The sequence below is a fragment of the Camelus ferus genome, chromosome 17 (assembly GCF_009834535.1).
Source record: "Camelus ferus isolate YT-003-E chromosome 17, BCGSAC_Cfer_1.0, whole genome shotgun sequence".
NCBI classification, from domain to species: domain Eukaryota; kingdom Metazoa; phylum Chordata; class Mammalia; order Artiodactyla; family Camelidae; genus Camelus; species Camelus ferus.
Genome location: NC_045712.1, coordinates 25,039,506 through 25,056,389, shown reverse-complemented (window position 1 = coordinate 25,056,389; position 16,884 = coordinate 25,039,506). Strand labels below are relative to the sequence as shown.

The window sequence follows — 16,884 nt, the reverse complement described above, 5'->3', positions numbered from 1 at the left end:
AAGGTGCCCAAGGGTACAGACCTTCTCAAAACGTGAAATCTTGCAGGCCTTCAGGGCAGTGGCATCCAGCACCAGCACAGGACCCAGGCCAAAGATGTCACGGAGTAGCTCATTGTTCTGAGGGCAAAGAACAGTGAGGGCAGTGAGCTCAGAGCAGTCTGAAGCAGCCGAGCTGGGTGCCCTGTCCCTGTCCACCTCCCCACCTGGAGGTGATGGTGCAGGCCGGAACCCAGCACATCCTTGAAGGCGGCGTAGATCCGGCGCCGAGCCCAGCTGTCCACATAGAGCACCTCGAGCCCAAAGCGGACTGTCTCCTCCTCACACTCGCCGCCCTGCAGGATAGAGGGGCCCATGGGACTGGCCTTGGCGGCTGGGCCCGGGGATACACTCGCTAGGACGCGCTGGTCCTCACACGCACCTCAACAAAGCGCAGCACTGCACGGAAGGTAGAGCGCTGACGCCGGCGGTCAGCCTTGGCTCGGTACTTGTTGCTGTCAGTGGCCAGAGTGCGCAGCGCACTGCAGAGGGCTTCCATGTCCTGGTAAATAAAGTCCTGCAGTGGGAGCGATGGAGGCTGTGTGAGCAGAAGCCTGAGCCCTACTGGCTCTCCACATGGTGGGGGGAAGGGGATGGTTCAGACCCTCCTTTCACTGAGGAAGTCATTTTCTTGTCTGCCTGGCCCCCCTGAATCCCTTCTTGGCCCCTGCCTGGGCTGGACACCCCTGCTCAGGGGCGCCATCTCAGCACCTGGCATCTGAGTCTGTGTCAGGGCTACTTGCCCTGCATAATGACCTTGTTTTCTGTGGCATCCCCTGCACCCAGCCTGAGATGGGCAGGTGGTGTCACAGCAGGCACCCTCCCCACCCTGACACCCCGTCGCATCTCTCGCACCTCTAGGTCCCGGGTGAGTTCAAAGAGCAGTGCGATGGTCTCGCCAGCAGCGATCCGCAGGTTCACGCTTTCACTGGACAAGAGCTGGGGCAGCCGAGGCAGCTGCCTAGGGAAGGGGCAGGCTGAGGTGTGGGTTGGAAGTCTCTTTACCCTTCCCCTCCCACTCCCAGTGGGCAGTCACCCCTACCTGTCCAGGATGTGGCGGATGTGGGTGCTGGGGCAGATGGTGAGGAGCAATGCCCAGGCCTGCAGGGCAGCACAGAGCAGGCCATGCAGGCTGACAGGGACCACAGGGGCTGTGGGGCCACCCACACCACAGAAACGGCTGAAAACACCTTCCAAGCAGGTGAGGCAAGAGACCAAGTCCTAGAGGCACAGGGAGGCAGGGGAGTGGCTCAGGGCCAAGCTAGGGTCTTGGTGCTCTGCTGCCTGTACCTGCAGGCTACTTACCTGTATATCGCCAGCAGCTACGTAGCAGCCCAAGCCAAGAGCAGAAGCACACTGTTGGGAGGAGAGCCAGGCCGTGGTCAGAGGGTGAGCCTGAGTTCCCAGCCACGGGGCTCACCTTCAGAGGAGGGGAACCTGGAGGCCGGTGGGACCCACCTCTCTGCTTGGGGATTAGGCAAAGGAAGTATGTCACAGGGCATGGAACACTCACGTGGAGCCGGGCAGCAGGACTAGCTGTGCCATCACTGAGCACAGAGACCAGCAGGGGTTGCAGGCTGTGGAATAACTCCTCACCCTTGGGTCCAGGGCCCAGCTGCACACACAGCAGGCCTAGTATGGCAGCAGCCAGGGCCTGTTCCTCATCCTTCCCTGCAGGGATGCCTTCCAGTCAGTCCATGCAGCAGGGGTCAGCACCCAGCCAGTTCAGGCCCCCTGTGCACCCCCAGGCCCAACCTTTCTTGAGGCACTTTTCCAAGGCATCGGCCAGTGTGAGGCGGCGCTCCAGCACGAAGTCGGGGAGTAGGTGGGCCGCCAGGGCCAGGCGCAGGCTCTCAAGAGCACTCTGCCGGGTCTTGAAACTGACGGATAAAGGAGGTCTCGTGGGCCAACCCTACCCAGGTCACATTTGGCATAGGCTGAGCAGGGACATGGGGGAAGGGGCTGGTTGGCAGTCAGGGGTACCTCTTGTCTGTGAGGCAGTCCACATACTCCTTCAACTTCTCCTCAAGGTCTTCCTGCTGACCCTGCTCATCCACGGCATCCCCCCCTGCAAGGCCAGCTGGTCATCCCTGCTTCCTGCCCTAGCCCGCCGAGCCCCCACGGAGTCCCGACCAAACGCCCACCCAGTCTCACCAAGGCTTTCCTCTGCTGCGGTGCTAACGAGGCTGGGGCATTCACTGGTGTTGCTGCGGGCCTCACTGGCTGCCTCATCCTCGCTGGAGCCTGACTCAGCCTGGGTATTGCTCCGGGCACCTGTGGAGGGTGGAACGGGACACTTGGCCTGCCTTCATTAATGAGTGATGGCTGGGGTTACCTCACCCAGGCTCATGACCCCACAAGACAGAATGCTGCCCCTCCCAAGGCTGAAGTGGGAGGCACAGAGGCTGATGCTGGGCACCGTGAGCCAGGAAACAGGAGAAAGGGAGCAAAGTCTACTTCTGGGGAGAGTCAGGCATCAGGGCCAAATGAGGATGACCTGGCAGGCTTGGTGAGCAGTGCCTCCCTGAGACTAGAGCCTGCTTTTTTTTTCTTAAGAGGTTATTTATATATTTACTTGATAATATCATGTTTTTAAAATTGAAGTATAGTTGATATACAGTATTATATAACAGATACACAATTTAGTGATTCACCATTTTAAAAGGTTATACTATATTTATACTTAGTATCAAATATTGGCTATATTCCCCCATGTTTTACAATAATACGTCCTTGTAGCTTATTTTATACCTGATAGTTTGTACTTCTAAATCCTCTACCTCTATCTTGCCCCTATGCCCCCTCCTCACTGGTAACCCTAGTTCCTTCTCTACATCTGTGAGTCTGTTTCTTTTCTGTTACGTTCACTAGTTTGTTATATTTTTTAGATTCCACATGTAAGTAGTATCTTACAGTATTTGTCTTTCTCTGTCTAACTTATTTCCCTCAGCATCATGCCCTCCCAGTCTATCCATGCTGTACACCACAAACTAATACAACATTTTAAATCAGCTCTACTTCAGTTAAAAGGCAAACAAAGAACCCATTTAAAATATCGGCAGAATAGACTTACCTTATGATCCAGCAATCCCACTCCTGGGCATATATCCAGAGAAAAATATAATTCAAAAAGACACACCCCAACGTTCACAGCAGCACTATTTAAATAGCCAAGACACGGAAAGGACCTAATGTCCATCGACAGATGACTGGATATATATGTACTGGATATAAGCTGAGGTATGTATGTACACAATGGAATCGCCCCTCAGAAAGACTAGGACAGTGAGAATACACAGGTCAGAGAACAGAGGTGGAATGCTTTCTAACGTTTTGAGAGTAAAGGGCCTTTGAAAAAAGAGGAAAATACAGAGACTTAGTAGGACAAAAAAAAGTATGAGAGAATAAAAACAGACATGGGTTATTAGGAAATGTTGAGAAAAAGAGCAAGGAAGACAATGCCTGAGAAAGATGACAGAGAATACGCAACTAGAAGGAAAGGGAAAAAAAAAAGGTTTTGAAGGAGAAAATGAGAAAAAGAGCTTCCCCAGAAGTGAAGTGAGGGACTCACCCGGCTGCTCTCCCTGCGGCTAAGAACACTGTGGGGAGGGATGGCAGGCTTCAGGGGACAGGAGGGTGACCTCCTCCCACAATGGGATGGGATGGTGGTGTCACGCAAGCTGGACCTGACCAGGTCAGGGTGGAGTCTTTTAACATAGGAGAGTTAGCCGACCAAAAAGACTATTCTGACAACCTACTCTGAGGACAAATGACATTCTGGGACACCAGCTTTTCCAGACGTGCATGTTGTGTGAATGAAGACATTGGGAGATCAACTCAGGATGTGATTCTATTCTGTGGAAGCCATAGTTAGTTACAAGTCAACTTGATGAAATAAAACATAAGATTTTAAAGAATAATAAAAGTTGTGAAAATATAAACTATTTAAAGTACAATGAAATAAAATAGATTTTAGAATGGCATTTAAATTTCTATCAAAATTATTTAAGAGAATATTCATGGATGTGTATAATGAGAAAAATATAAAAAAGATAACTGGGGAGGGGTAAATTTGTATTTGATGCTCCCAAACTTCTAACTATTATGTATAAAACAGATAAACAACAAGGTTCTATGATATAGTACAGGATATTCAATACCTTGTAATAACCTATAAGGAAAAAATATGGGTGTATATATGGATGAATGAATCACCATGCTATATACCAGAAATTAATACACTGTAAATCAGCTATACTTCAATAAAAGCCCAAAATACGATTTTTAAAAATATTTCGGTGATCATAACTTTGTCCACTTAAAATGTATCTTCAGTTAAAATGTATTTTTAGTTAAAAGAAACAATGGAGATAAACAACTAATTCAAATAAATCTATGTCATACTCTTTCTTACCAGAATGTTACTTTCAGGATTAATAATACTTTCCCTTGTGGTGGTTGTAAAATATGTTCCTCAAATTAATTGGCATAAACTTAACGTGGAGGAGAAAATGAAATATTCAGAAACTAATTTTAAAAGTAATACAATATGTTCATCTGGAAACCAGTATGTTTACTTGGGTTTCAGTGACTTCTAAGGTAGAGAAGAAACTGCAGAAAATGTCACTTCCTGATCCAAGGACACACGCACCCCAGTTCAAGCAGAAGCCCAGCTTCTGCCTGCACCTCGATGACTCCTCAAAGGAAATTCCCACATGAGAATTTACACGGTGGGCATTGAGAAGTATTCACATAGCAGTAAGTATTACTAGAAATAAGAAGGAAATGTTCATAATGAGGAAAGCATCAAAACAGAAAGACATAAAAAACTCCTAAATATTTAGGACTGGCCTCAGCTACAGGAAGCGAAAGTGGACAGAATGAGCAGGAACCACGGACGAGGCCGCTGGAGGTGCGCAGGGGAGCAGATGGGAGACCAGAGGCCCGGGTGAAGTACCTGGAGAGGCGGAGGGGCGAGGAGCCGAGGAGGACCTGGGCCTGGCTGGGCCCCGCCAAGGGCCCAGGAACCTGGTCCAGTCATGGAGCCCACGACACAGAGGGGCCCACGAGGGGGCCGAGAGCCCGAGCCCCCCTCCCAGGAAAAGGGGCAGGGTGATTAAGCGGTGCTGGGAAAACTGAACAACTACCTGTGACAGCCTGAAATCAGAACATTCTACAAAAAAGAAACTCAAAATGGACTAAAGACTTGAATGTAAGACCAGATACTTGAAAAAGTATCGAAAGGAAAACACAGGCAGAGCACTCTGGGACATAAATCACAGAAATATATATATATTTGGTTTCTTTGTTTTGGTGGGGCGGCAGAGATCATTAAGATTATTTATTTATTTACTTATTTATTTATTTGCCTATTTACTTATTTTTAATGGAGGTACTGGGGATTGAACCCAGAACCTCATGCATGCTAAGCATGCCCCTAACACTTGAGCGATAACCCCCTCAAGCAACATATTTTTGGGAACAGCTCCCGCGGTAATCGAAATAAAAGCAAAAATAAACATATGGGATCTAATGAAACTGCAAAGCTTTTCCACAGCTAACGATTCCATCAACAAAACGAACAGAAAACCTACACAATGGGAGAAAATCTTTGCAAATGATGTGACTGACAAGGAACCAATTTCAGAAATACACAAACAGCTCATACACCTTGAAAAGAAAAAAAAAAAGCAACCCTATCAAAAAATGTGCAAAAGACCTAAATAGACATCTCTCCAAAGAAGACATACAGATGGCCAACAAGCACATGAAAAGATGTTTCACATCACTATTAGAGAAATGCAAATCAAAACCCCACAAATGCAAATCAAAACTCACACCAGTCAGAATGGCCATCATTTGAAAGTCTACAAATGACATATGCTGGAGGGGGTGTGCAGAAAAGGGAACCCTCCCACCTACACTGTTGATGAGAACGTAGTTTGCTGCAGCTGTTAAGGAAACGAGTATGAAGACTCCTCAAAACAAAAACAAAAACAAAAACAAAAAAACAGACTTAACACATCATCCAGCAGTCTGACGCATGGGCATATATATCTGAGGGGTACATCCAGAGGGAACTCTAATTCCAAAAGATACATGCACCCCAATGTTCACAGCAGCACTGTATACAATAGGCCAGACAGGACAGCAACTGAAATGTCCCTCGACAGGTGACTCCATAAAAAGCTATGGTATATTTATACCATGGAATACTACTCAGCCATTAAAAGGAGTGAAATAATGCCATTTGCAGCAATGTGAATGGACCTAGGGATGGTCATTCTAAGTGAAACAGGAGAAAAGGGGAAGGAAATCACCGTGTGCCATCACTCATAGGTGGAATCTAAAAGAAGAATAAAAGAGGACACTATTGAACTAAACTACAAAATAGAAACAGACTCGCAGACACTGTAAACAATCTTATGGTTACCAGGCAAAGGGGATGGGAAGGGATAAATTTGGGAGTTTTAGATTTGCAAATGTTAGCCACTATACATAAAAATAGATTAAAAAAAACAAAGGAAGTTTCTTGTTTATAGCACAGGGTACTATATTTAGTATGTCATAATAACATTTAATGAAATAGAATATGAAGGTGAATGTATGTATGTATACGCATGACTTGGATATTGTGCTCTACACAAGAAACTGACACATTGTAACTGACTGTACTTCAGTTAATCAATTGATCACACTGGAATTAAAATAAAAAGTAACCTGCTATGTTCAATGGGTATGACCTTAACTATAGTCTTATACTTGAAAAAATAAAATCTTTAAAGGAAAGTGTTTTTGATTTTTTTTTTACCTCTAAGTGCATTTACCCAAAAGTAACTCATGATATAAGACTTTTCTTATCCACCCTCAGATTTTTTTTGCATTGTTTATATTTTTTATTTGATTCAAGTATAGTCAGTTTACAATGCTGTGTTAATTGTGGCATACAGCATGATTCAGTTATACATATATATGTGTATATATATATTCCTTTTCATATTCTTTTTTTATATGTATATATTTCCATTGAAGTACAGTGAGTTTACAGTGTATTGTCAATTTCTGGTGTACAGCATAATGCTTCAGTCATACACAAACATACATGTAGTTTTCAGATTCTTTTTCATCATAAATTACAAGATACTGAATATAGTTCCCTGTGCTATATAGTATGAACTTGTTTATGTATTTTATATATATTAGTATCTCCAAATCTCAAACTCCCAAGTTATCCCTTCCCACACCACCATCAGATTCTTGATAAGGATATTTACCATCAAGAAGTTTTACAAAGAACGCTAAGATGTAGACATTCAGCAGCCCACAGGGCCAGTATTTCAGTAAGGACCCCAATACAGCAATAAGGCTTATTCACAGCACAGCTTACACTTTCCCATGTAAAATAATTACCTACTTAAAGCCCAATTTCCCAGGTATCATGCCAGGGTGCAAAGCTTAGAGGGAGGAAAGGAAAAGTTGTCTACATTTAAAAGATGAGGAAACTAAAGCACAGAGAAGTTAATCAGATCAAAGCTAAAGCAGAAAAAGGAAAAGCTTTATCTGGCCCACTTTATAACAGTTTCTGAATCTAAACATCTGTCTGAATTCATGACAAATATTAAATGCCGTATTACTCTTCTTTAAAAAGAGTGAGCTTTCATTCTAGAAAAACACTAGCATCAAGATACATTTTGTATAAAAAACAAATTATATTAAGGGGGTGGAGGGTACAGCTCAGTGGCAGACCACTTGCTCAGCATGCAGAAGGTCCTGGGTTCAATCTCCAGTACCTCCATTAAAAATAAATAAATAAACCTAATTATGCCCCCCAAAATAAATAAACATAAATTGTACAAAATTTTTTTTAATTTTTAAAAATTATATTACATGGAGATTTATAGTAGCTTTATTGATAATTGTCAACACTTGGAAGTAACCAAGATGTCCTTCAATAAGTGAATGGATAAACAAACTGTGGTATATGCAGACAATGTAATATTATTGAGCAGTAAAAAGAAATGAGCTATCAAGCCCTGTAAAGACAGGAAAAGACCTTAAATGTGTATTACTTAGTAAAAGTAGCCAATCTAAAAGGCTACATACTGTATGATTCTAACTACATGACAATCTAGCAAAGGCAAAACTATGGCAACAGTAAAGATTCGTGATTGCTAGGGGTTGGGGAAGAGGAAGGGATGAATAGAAGCACAGAGAATTTTTTGAACAGCGAAACTATTCTGTATGATACTATAATGGTGGAGCCATTATACATTTGGCAAAACTCGTAACATACAACACAAAGAGTGAACCCTAGCATAAACTACAGACTTTGGGTGGTAATGACATGTCAATGTAGGCTCACCAACTGTTAACAAATGTACCTCTGCTGTGGAATGCTGATATGTATGGGTGGGAGCAACGGGTATATGGGAAATCTGTACTTCCCATTCAATTTTGCTACGAACCTAACACTGTACTAAAAAATAAAGTCTATTTTTTAGAAGTGAAATTATATAAATGTTCTAATTTGTTATCTAGGTGGTGGTTTTATCTGGGTTAGGTGTGTACATGTGTAAAAATGTTCACATTATGTATACTTTATATATATTTTATACTTCAATAAGAGTTATTTTAAAAGAAAACAAAAATCTAACACAGCAAACCGATCACCTGAGGGGGAATAAATCTGTGTTTAAACTACCACTGGAAGACAGCAAGAGGAATACTATATACTGGTTTTCTCTATCAACAAACTAGAAAAAAATACAGTAAGCTAAAAACAAAAGACACACAAAATTTTTCATAAAATGCCTTCTTAAAGAAGCAGTATTTAAAGAGTTAATTTCTCACTTCAACCGACTCCAACACGAAAGTTTCATTCATCTTAAATACTCACCTTACCTTACATCCAGAAAATACTATTTTAGCAGGTCCATATGAATCAACTTTATTCTTTAAGAGACTTAAGAAGCTATAAAAGAGGATGCTGATAATCAAGTTCTCGGCTACAAAGAAATCAGTCACTGAACACTGGCACAAGAAGTCAACGATGAAATGAAATGGAACATGCCATACAGAACTATGAACACACAGTGTGGAAATGATTTTTAACAGGAGGGTGGATTTAAGGGATGAATATTCCACCAAAAGCAGTACTTGCTGCTCCCAGAAATTAAAATCACTTAGCTAGGACTCTGGTTGCTCCTGGTTTTCAAATACCACATATGGAAAATCATCAGATAAGGAAGCCTCAAGGTTTGAAAAGTTTCATGTGAACTAAAATTAATTCACATGCAACTTTTTAAGGTAGCATAGCTGCCATATGACCTATGTCCTATTACTCTGCCATCTTGACCGGACTGCTTTAAGGATACCTAGGATACTGGGCCAAGGGAGAGGGGGCTGCATAGGCCCCACTTAGGCCAGCAGCCCAGCCTAGGGTGGGGGCATATCCAGGCAGATCCTGGAGGAGCCTTTGGATGCCCCAAAATGGCCAGGGCAAGGGTCGGGGACTTAAAACAGTCAAACAGACTCAGGGTTCAAATCCCAGCTACACATCCTAACAGGAGTGTAAACAGGTCAGGTTCCTAGTCTTCAAAGCCTCAATTTCTCCATCTGCAAAGAAGACCTCTTTGGGGCAAGGCAAGTGAAGGTAATGACTAAACAAGTGACTACTAATGGCTCTTCTGTGGACCAACAAGCTCACCAGGTCACCCACCAGCCCTGGCGGCAAAGGCCCAGCTCCTAGTGGATGCAGGTGGGTGCCCCAGGCTTCAAGCATACTGGCTTCTGAGCACCCCCTGGTCCATCCCAGGCCTTCAGCCCCAGGTGGATGGACACACAGGCTCCTTCTGACCCTGGGAAGTGCAGAGAGCTGAGTGGCCCCTGACTGCATGAGCCCCTGAAAACAGGTGAACACAGGGCAATTTCAGGGTCAGCAGAGCTGGACCACTTATGTGAGTGGGTTCTGCCCAGGGTCAGGGACTGACTTTGGCAAGGGCAGCTACTGTAGTGGAGCTCCAGACATGTTCTGGTCACCAGGCTGGCCCTACTTCCAGGAACTATGTACATACTCCCTGTGCCTGCCAGACAAAGTCCAGCGCACACACACACACTGGCCTCTGCTCACCTCCTCTCTCACTACCCTACAAACCAGAGACCCAACTTTCCCTCATCTGGTCCACTGTGCCATGGCCCCTCCAGATGTCAGGCCCTTGCCCAGCTTGTGGCCTCTATATGGCGCTCTCCTCTTAACCTTCTCAGGACTCACCCAAGAACCCCTCTCTTGAGGCTTCCTTGGTTCCTATCTGGGGCTGTCACCACTCAGTGAACTTGTCCCCCAGCACTAGTCCTTCTGGAGCGTTGCCACCCTCTTCAATGTCCCCTTGTAACGGAGCAGGACCCTATGAGGCCTTCCTGGGACAGGCCCCTCCCCCATATTCTCTGCTGTAGCTTCTCTCTTAAGTACCTAGATAATGGTATTTGATGAACATTGCCTCAATTGTTTTAAGGTGCTAAAACCACCACCAAATGGACGAAGTTAACTAATTGATGATCATGAGCACCATAGCCTCCAGACCTACTGGCACCTGAGAACTGATAAAGTGAAATCCCCGTGACAACCACCCTGTTACCTCACCATCAAGCAATCAGATAACTGTGCAGTTTTTTACATATCCTGGCATGCTCTCCCTCATCTTGCCTTTAAAAATGTTTCACTGAAACTTTTTGGGGAGTTCTGGGTTTCTGAGCACGAGCCATGTGTTCTCCCTGTAGCACCTTACAATAAACGCTGCTTTTTCCTATACTACAACCCAGTGTCAGTAGATTGGCTTTACTGCACGCGGACAGACCCAAATTTGGTTCGGTAACACCCTCACAAGCCCCATTAAAGTGGTGACCGTGTCTGAGGTGTGTCTAATAGGCACCCCATCCCTGCAAACATATATCTTTACTGTACCACAACATGCTCCTCCTGGTCGACCTGATAAGCGACTCTCAGGGTTGCCTCAGGCTCCAGGGCACTCATCTACCTTCCAGAGACAAGCAGCCAAGACCCAAATTTTGCAGCTTCCCCATCACTCCCTCTCTTGGTGCTCCGGGAAAAGCCACCCTCCGGCCAACTTCCTAGTCTAGTCCAGGAAAGATCAGGGCTTGGAGAAAGGGCTGGGTTCCTGCTCTGCCTGGCCGGTACGTCCACCACAGTAGACGACCGGTATGGCGGAACGATGAAGCAACTAAGGCCGGGAGGTGCACACCGGATTAGGGCCGGGAGCTAGGGCTCCAGGCAGACAGGCAACGCGCTCAAGCTGAGCACACACGTGGCCGCTGATTCCTGGCGCACGTGCGGGCCACAGGGGAGTTGCGGGGCGCCGCACCAGACTGGATGAGGCAGGAGTCCTCACCCCAGGACCCTCGGGGACACAGACGGGAACCCAATCAGGACCCCCACTCGCCGTTCCTCACTTGCGCCGCGTCCCCCACTTACCTCCTCCGCGGCGCTGGCCTCTGCGGGGTGCACTGCCCTTTCGGGCGCGGGGCATGTCGGGAATCCGGCGTCGATGGGCGCGGGGTCAGGCACCTGGCGGGCGGGGGCTCCAGACCAGCGAGTCGCCGGCCAGTGTGCTGAATTGAGACTTCGGCAGACGACGGGAGCCACACGCCGCGCGCGCCACCATCTTCGCGAGGCGCCCCGCCCTGCCAAACAGGTTGAAGCGCCCCGCCCTACTGAACGGGTGGCCGGGAAGACGAGTTCCTGGCTGCTAGACTCAGACCCGCCTTCACATTGCCGAAACTACCATTCCCAAAGTGTTGCGCGCCGAGATTACCGCCGGCCGGCTGGGCGCAGAGCACCTCGGGAATTGTAGTCTACTCCCGGGACCTATAAGCCCACGCCGCTTTAGCTGAACTATGCACCCACAATGCCCTGCGGCCCCCAACACGTGTAGTGGTTAACTCTGAAGCTGTCCCCTTGGAGCTGCCCACCACGCAGGACCGGCATTTCTGGGCTCTTGCAGCGGGATGCTAGCGATGACGAGGGGAGGGTGGGTTTCAGTAGAATCGGGGAACAGCTTAACCTTAGGCAGTGAAAGAAGTAACTTTATGATGAAAACAGTACAGACAACAGCTTAGCACTTACAGATCTTAGCCAAGATCTCCCTGGCCCACCCCACTCCCCTCCCCTCTAGCCTCCCCACCCTCCTGCCCGTGGAGGGTTTCCTGTGATCTCTCCATGTTCTCAGTGAGATGTAGAATAGATCCCTGGGCTGGCAGCCCTAAACTTCTGGAACACTGACTTCCTGGGGCTGCTTCCTTGTCAGGAGGGATCAGGTGATCTCAGAGGGCCTCTGGTTTTAAACTGGTGCGTTTCTTCTGGCCTCTTCCACTCCCCAGGGATCCCATGGGAAGTGGGATATGTGCACAGGAGAATTGACTGTAAGCAAAATAGAACAAGAGTGTGACAGAGCCACCACCCCAGGACTGGAAAAATGGCAGCAGGGACAAGGAGGTCAGGGGCAGGTGACCCCTGGCTTTATGTTGCTTCTTCAGGCCCAAGGTCAGGCCTGGGCTCCTGGCAGGTAGGGCCAGCCCAGCCCCAGTAACAGCGGCAGCTGAAGGACTCCCAAGCTCCAGGGCTGCCATCTGGCTGCAGGTGCAGAAAGGCTTCCAGCTGTCCTGGGTCTTGCCAGGCACAACGGCCATGGCCATGGCACCGCTGGTGACTGCAGACCATGGCTGCCCTGGTCACGTTGATCACATAGGGGCCCAGGGTGCCCACTAGGTAGTCATGGAGATGCCAGCACTCCTCCTGAGGAGAGGGGAGGGATGTATCAATGCTCCTGCTCCATGGCCCTGACATAGTCTTTCCCCAACTCTGGGACCCCAGCATGGAATGTGTGGCAGGCTGGAGGGGGCAATGATCACCTCAGAGCTGGAGAAACTCAGGTCCCCCCAGAGCACCACGCCGGCTGCCCCCAGTGCAGCACTCACACCAATGGTCTGCATGAGTTCACCCTGGAGGCAAAGAGCTGCTAAGCCAGGGCTGGGCTGGCTAGATCCACCTGGGCCTACATCCAACTTCCAGAACTTCCGTGGCTCACTACCATGATCTGGTTCCACCTCTAGAGCAGGGCCCCTTGACCTTGAGCCTCTGAGTGGCTTCCAGGCCCTTCACTCAGAGAATGTCATGCTTCCCCACTCAGACCCCTAGACTTCAGCTTTCACTTACCTGGGACAGGAACCTCCCAGACCTCCGGTGTGTGAGGCGGGCGTAGGCCAGGACAGGCAGGGGATGTAGGTGCCCAGTGAAGGCCACACGGAAAGCCTCCTCCAGGCGGTATCGGACAAATGCCTGGTGATGGGCAGGTGGTAGCCTGGGTGGTAGGTAGATGCTGGGGAAGAGGGCGCTGGAGGCAGCCCAGAGCCAATAGAGTTGGGTGTTGCGGGCCAGGGCAGCTGCATGGCAGTGGCCTGTGTAATTGGAAGCCCGACCGCGCCAGCCATTGCCACAGGCTGGGTAGCGATAGAAGCCCCAGAGCCCGTGAGGCTGCAGTGCTCGGCCTAGCCGCAACGTGTCCTCCATCAGTGCACGGGCTGCCTGTTCAAAGCCAGTACGGGCTTTGTAGAGCTGCTCCTGGGGGTCCAGGTTGGGGAATACCTGCTGTGCCCAAGCCCAGGAGACTGCCTGATAGGCGTGGCGGTGGCCCCAGTTCCCGGCCCAGAGTGGACACCATTCCTCCCAGTCCAGCACTGCCAGGCCAGCGAAGCCGGGTAGCAGGCTGTGGCGGATCTGATTGGCAGCCTGTGCCAGGTGGCGGTCAAGGGGCACAGCCTGGGGGATGCCCCCATTGTGAGCTGTGCCCCTGGGCCCAAGGTAGGGATAGAGGCCGAGTTGATTCTTGTAGAAGATGGTGATATTCTGGCCATGGAAATGCTGACCACGGTTGGCCGTGATGCCCAGGGCCTCCAGTGGCAGGTGCACACCAAAGCGGGCCTTACAGCGTGCTGAGGGTACATTCCACAGCACCAAGAAGGGGTGTTCAGGGGCCTGCAGCTGGGGCTGGCCACACCCCAAGCACAGGGCCACCCCTAGCACCAGGGCCGGGCCTAGCTGCATGGTCATGCCCCAGGGATGGAAACCTGCAGGAGAAAGGGAGTGTGAGTTTAGAGTCCATGGCCATGGCCATACCTTCTGCTCAACAGAGAAAGTGGGAAGATTTCTCCAGCTCCTCCCCACAAGGAAGGAAGGTGGGAAGAGCATGGTTCCCAAGGGGGTCACATGGGCTTCTCACAGCTCAAGATGGCCTGGGCAGGTACCCTTCCATGTTGTCCATTTCTGTCATGACAACACTGTGCCCTCTGACATCTCCCCCATCCACAGCTCTCACAAGTCCCCTCTTTCCTCTGCCCATCTTGTTTCCTGCCCCAAGAACACTCAGCTCCTACCCTGCCTGGCTTAATCCCTACTCAGCACTCAGATCTCTGCTGTGCCATCACCTAGGTCTGATCTCCAAGTGGAATGAGGGCACTTGAGCTCCCACTGACTCAGCATGGATCCTGCCACTGTATGCCTGCCCTGTCCCTTGGGTCCAGAGCCTGTCTGTCCAGTTCCCCACTGCCTGTGCCCAATCCAGGGCCTGACACACAGCAGGTGCTCAGTAAACAATGATGAGTGAGTGAATGTGGAAGGAAACAGAAACCCTGTCCCCTGGGCCTGGTAGAGTGAGGGGAGCAAAGGGTAAATGTCCCTCCATCCATGGCCCTAAGGCCAAGGTGGATCTGGGGGCTCCTGCAGGCATAGGGGACCTAAGACAAGGCTGGGAAGTGGGGGTGAGGGTCAACAAATACACTGTCACAGCCACACCCAAGAGAAGCCTTTATTCAGCCACACAGAGCTCTGAGCTACAGCCATGGAGCCATCTCCTGGCCCCACTGGCACTTGGGAAATGTGCCCAGGCTAAAGCTGCCCCCAGGGCCTAGAAGCTGAGGATGGCCAGTGGGCTGAGGCTGGTACTGTCCTGGGCAGTCAACTGACCCGGAAAGACAGTGTCTTGCACTGGGTAGTCCTCAGATGTCTTTTTCCATCCAGAATACAGGGCATCCTCTCAGGTCGTGGTATTGTGTTTCCAGCAGGCTTTGTGGAGGGGGCCCTGCTGGAGGTCGGGGTAAGGCGGTCAAGGGCTCAGGCAGGGGAGGGGGTGGTGGCAATGATGGCTCCTTTGGGGCTCTTAGGGCAGCTTGGGCAGTCAGGCTAGGGGCCTTGACAGGTGGCCGGGAAAAGGGAACCCTGGGGAAGGCATTGAGCAGGGTGGTGGGCAGCCGCCGGCTGGTGAAGACCAGGCCCTGCACAGGCTCACCCAGCTGGTAGCCCAGGTGGGCATAAAAGTGTAGCTGGTCGTGGGTGGTGAGGTGTAGCCGGCGGAAGCCCCGGGCGTGAGCAAAGGCCTCCAGGCCCTCCATGAGGCGGCGGCCAAAGCCACGGCCCCTCAGGGCCCGGGCCACCACCACTGTCTCCACTAGGAGGCTCTGGGGCCGGTCCAGCACCCGTGACAGGCGGGCATGGCCCACCACAATGGGGGCTGCCTCGGGCGTGGGACAGGGGCTCAGCAGCATCAAGCAGAGGGGGAAGGCGTCTGAGGACTGGCCCAGGGAGTGCAGGCGGGAGGCGCGGCTGCGGGGCCACTGCTCATTGATGAGGTCGGCACAGGCATCCAGGAGCTCAGGTCGGCAATGCACAGGCTCCAGGGTCAGCTCAGCCAGGTTGGGGGCTGGGGTCTCCTCTGGCTGGCGTGCAGGATCCAGCGTCAGCTTGGCCAGGTTGGATCTCAGGGTCACCTCTGGCTGGCATGCAGGACCCAGAGTTAGTTGGGGTGGGCTGGTACTCAGGATCAGCTCCACCTGGTATGTAGGGTCTAGGGTAGGGGTCAGCTTGGCTGGGCCAGGGCTGAGTCAGCTCTTGCCTACATGGAGGATCCAGGCTCAGCTGAGTCAGGCTAGGAACCAAGGTTATCTCATGCTGGGTTGCAGGTAGCTCAGTCCCAGGCAAGGGGTTACGCCACAGTCTCCAGGCAGTGTTATCGCCTCAGACCACAAGAGAGCATCCTGTGGACAACAGCCATGCTGGGCTGTGCCAGAAGGGAGGATGGGGTTGGGGCAAAGAGTGGCTGACAGAGTGCTAGGGAGGGCCACACATCCTCATACTGGTGGGCTGCACCCTGCCCCCATATTCATTTGACAGCACCGATGACCTGGAGGATCCCATCCCCTATACCTGGGGGAGCTGACTCAGGTGGAGAGCAGAGGGGATGGGTCCAGGATGCCCTGCCTTACACTGGACAGAGACTGAGGGCTAAAGGCTGGGGCAGAACTCAAAAGAGTCCTGGCCTCAGCCTGCTCTGGCTACAGCTTTGTCCTCCCCAGGACAGTGGATCCAGCCCTATACCATGGCAACTGGCTGGCCAGTGGACAGAAGATGCAAACTAGACACCACAACCCCCTGCTTAACCCCCTGCATTCCCTTTGGAGGAAACACAGCTACCCCCAGGAACTCTGCTGTCCCACCCTTCTCTCTCTACTCCAGGTCCCAGCCTTTTTGACCACCTGGGTCGTGCCTACTACCTAACAGATCCTGGGACAACATTCACCCACCCATCAGGCTCAATTTTCCCCTGCCTGGATTGCCTTCCCTGCCTGGGACACAGAGTTCATGGCTCCCTCCCCCAAACTGCCCAGTTCAGGGCACTTTAACTGGGCAAGGACCCACCTGTCCCCTCAGAAAGGGTCCCAGCAGCTGTAGCAACGGGCCAGGCGCACATAGCAATGTGGCTCCTACAGACCTGGTTCCCCACT

General features: G+C 50.2%; 3 protein-coding genes across 12 annotated transcripts in view; all 3 read right to left on the bottom strand.

Moving 5' to 3' along the window:
* IFRD2 (interferon related developmental regulator 2) overlaps positions 1-12,394 on the bottom strand; it is a 24,951-nt gene extending 12,557 nt beyond the window's left edge. For 7 of the 9 annotated variants that reach the window (XR_004312172.1, XR_004312170.1, XR_004312173.1 and 4 more), the window contains exons 1-11: positions 11,525-12,394; positions 2,191-2,310; positions 2,020-2,104; positions 1,792-1,934; positions 1,550-1,707; positions 1,342-1,392; positions 1,079-1,257; positions 892-997; positions 419-553; positions 204-332; positions 22-117 (exon numbers count right to left, since the gene is read on the bottom strand). Coding sequence is in view for 3 of the 9 variants with exons in the window: in XM_032458462.1 (XP_032314353.1) it covers positions 22-117; positions 204-332; positions 419-553; positions 892-997; positions 1,079-1,257; positions 1,342-1,392; positions 1,550-1,707; positions 1,792-1,934; positions 2,020-2,104; positions 2,191-2,310; positions 11,525-11,579 (1,257 nt within the window). In the remaining 6 variants the exon portion in view is untranslated. The remainder of the gene's footprint in view (positions 1-21; positions 118-203; positions 333-418; positions 554-891; positions 998-1,078; positions 1,258-1,341; positions 1,393-1,549; positions 1,708-1,791; positions 1,935-2,019; positions 2,105-2,190; positions 2,311-11,524) is intronic. The other 2 variants (XM_032458464.1, XM_032458463.1) reach the window with 2 other exon arrangements.
* Positions 12,389-16,884, bottom strand: part of HYAL3 (hyaluronidase 3) — a 5,391-nt gene continuing 895 nt past the window's right edge. The window contains exons 2-4 of one of the 2 annotated variants that reach the window (XM_006174096.3): positions 13,265-14,175; positions 12,961-13,050; positions 12,389-12,844 (exon numbers count right to left, since the gene is read on the bottom strand). In XM_006174096.3, the coding sequence (XP_006174158.2) occupies positions 12,569-12,844; positions 12,961-13,050; positions 13,265-14,158 (1,260 nt within the window). In that variant the 5' untranslated portion in view covers positions 14,159-14,175 and the 3' untranslated portion in view covers positions 12,389-12,568. The remainder of the gene's footprint in view (positions 12,845-12,960; positions 13,051-13,264; positions 14,176-16,884) is intronic. The other variant, XM_006174097.3, reaches the window with a different exon arrangement.
* NAA80 (N-alpha-acetyltransferase 80, NatH catalytic subunit) overlaps positions 14,893-16,884 on the bottom strand; it is a 3,549-nt gene continuing 1,557 nt past the window's right edge. The window contains exon 3 of the mRNA XM_032459433.1: positions 14,893-15,876. Within this exon, the coding sequence (XP_032315324.1) occupies positions 15,103-15,876 (774 nt within the window). The 3' untranslated portion in view covers positions 14,893-15,102. The remainder of the gene's footprint in view (positions 15,877-16,884) is intronic.